Genomic DNA, 1665 nt, shown 5'->3' on the forward strand with positions numbered 1-1665 from the left:
TGTCTCACGGCCGTCCTTTTTTTTGTTTTGTTTTGCAGTCGCACCAATGACACGCCGAAGAAAGAGTCCCCCTCCGTTCCTCCAACAGGTGCTAACCCTACTGCTTCTGCTGCCGCCGCCGCTGCTCCCGCAGCTGGCGGCCCCCCATCGGTCAAACGTGCGGATGAGTGGAAGGACCCTTGGCGACGATCAAAATCCCCGAAGAAGAAGCTCGGTAATTCCGGCTCACCCAGCCGAGGCCGCAGGCGACGTCGCACCTCTGCTTCCACCGAGTCCGGCTCCAATTCCTCCCGGTAAGCGGATCGTTTGTGCCCCAATAATCCCGAAGATCGTGACTTGTTCCTACCGCCTGTTATCCCTTGAAGGAGGTCATACCACGGCCCTCCGACCGCAGATCTCGTTACTTACATTTCAGCGGAACTTTCAGTTAAATAGAAGTTCACAATCTGAAGTACAAACACACCCGGGACGTCTTTTTAGGGAGCGTTCACACATTCACTTTGCAGGAACGTAGGTTACATGCCTTGGTGCGCTGCAGTGTTGTTCATTTTCAATGGCACTACAGAGTATCTCTGAAAGCACACTCAAAAAATGCAGCAGGTAGGATTTCTGGTCAATTGTGGTGCCTTAGGCATTCCATTCAAATGAACAGAGGCTGTCTTAAGGCCGGAGGTCAGATATAAGACTGGAGGGAAGGACGGAGGTCAGATAGAAGGCTAAAGGGAAGGACAGGGGTCACATAAAAGGCTGAAGGGAAGGACGGAGGTCAGATAGAAGACTGAAGGGAAGGACGGAGGTCAGATAGAAGGCTGAAGGGAAGGACGGAGGTCGGATAGAAGGCTGAAGGGAAGGACGGAGGTCGGATAGATGGCTGAAGGGAAGGACGGAGGGCAGATAGAAGGCTGAAGGGAAGGACGGAGGTCGGATAGATGGCTGAAGGGAAGGACGGAGGGCAGATAGAAGGCTGAAGGGAAGGACGGAGGTCGGATAGATGGCTGAAGGGAAGGACGGAGGTCAGCTAGATGGCTGAAGGGAAGGACGGAGGTCAGCTAGATGGCTGAAGGGAAGGACGGAGGTCAGCTAGATGGCTGAAGGGAAGGACGGAGGTCAGCTAGATGGCTGAAGGGAAGGACGGAGGTCAGATAGATGGCTGAAGGGAAGGTTGGATAGAAGGCTGAAGGGAAGGTCGGATAGAAGGCTGAAGGGAAGGACGGAGGTCGGATAGATGGCTGAAGGGAAGGACGGAGGTCAGACAGATGGCTGAAGGGAAGGATGGAGGTCTCCTATTGGGAAAGTAACAGTTTTGTCCCATTTTTAGGTCCTCCTCGCGGTCGTCCTCCTATTCCGGTTCCGGATCTTCACGTTCCAGATCATCCTCCTACAGCTCGTACTCCAGCCGTTCCTCGCGGCACAGCTCCTTCTCCGGCAGCCGGTCCAGGTGGGTGCTGGCGTCCTCTCTGTGTTCCGATTGGTCATCTTACATAATAATGCAGAATTTTGCGTTTATTTTTTTAGTTTTGGGTTTTTTTTGTTTATTTTTGACAATGAGAGTGGAGAGACCGGTTCTTCCAGCCGCTGGAAACGAATGCTTTCAGGTGTTGAAATCTTCCAGGCTTGGGTTTCTGCGCCGTCATCCTAAAACATTTACCAACACTTCGAGTCAAG

General features: G+C 52.9%; 1 protein-coding gene across 1 annotated transcript in view; it reads left to right on the top strand.

Moving 5' to 3' along the window:
- The window catches only part of ZC3H18 (zinc finger CCCH-type containing 18), a 71279-nt gene that overhangs the window by 49773 nt on the left and 19841 nt on the right, over positions 1–1665 (top strand). The window contains exons 10-11 of the mRNA XM_018560563.1: positions 39–293; positions 1319–1442. Coding sequence (XP_018416065.1) covers positions 39–293; positions 1319–1442 — 379 coding nt within the window. The remainder of the gene's footprint in view (positions 1–38; positions 294–1318; positions 1443–1665) is intronic.

This window comes from Nanorana parkeri, unplaced genomic scaffold (genome assembly GCF_000935625.1).
Source record: "Nanorana parkeri isolate BGI_ZX_2015 unplaced genomic scaffold, ASM93562v1 scaffold465, whole genome shotgun sequence".
In the NCBI taxonomy this organism is placed as follows: domain Eukaryota; kingdom Metazoa; phylum Chordata; class Amphibia; order Anura; family Dicroglossidae; genus Nanorana; species Nanorana parkeri.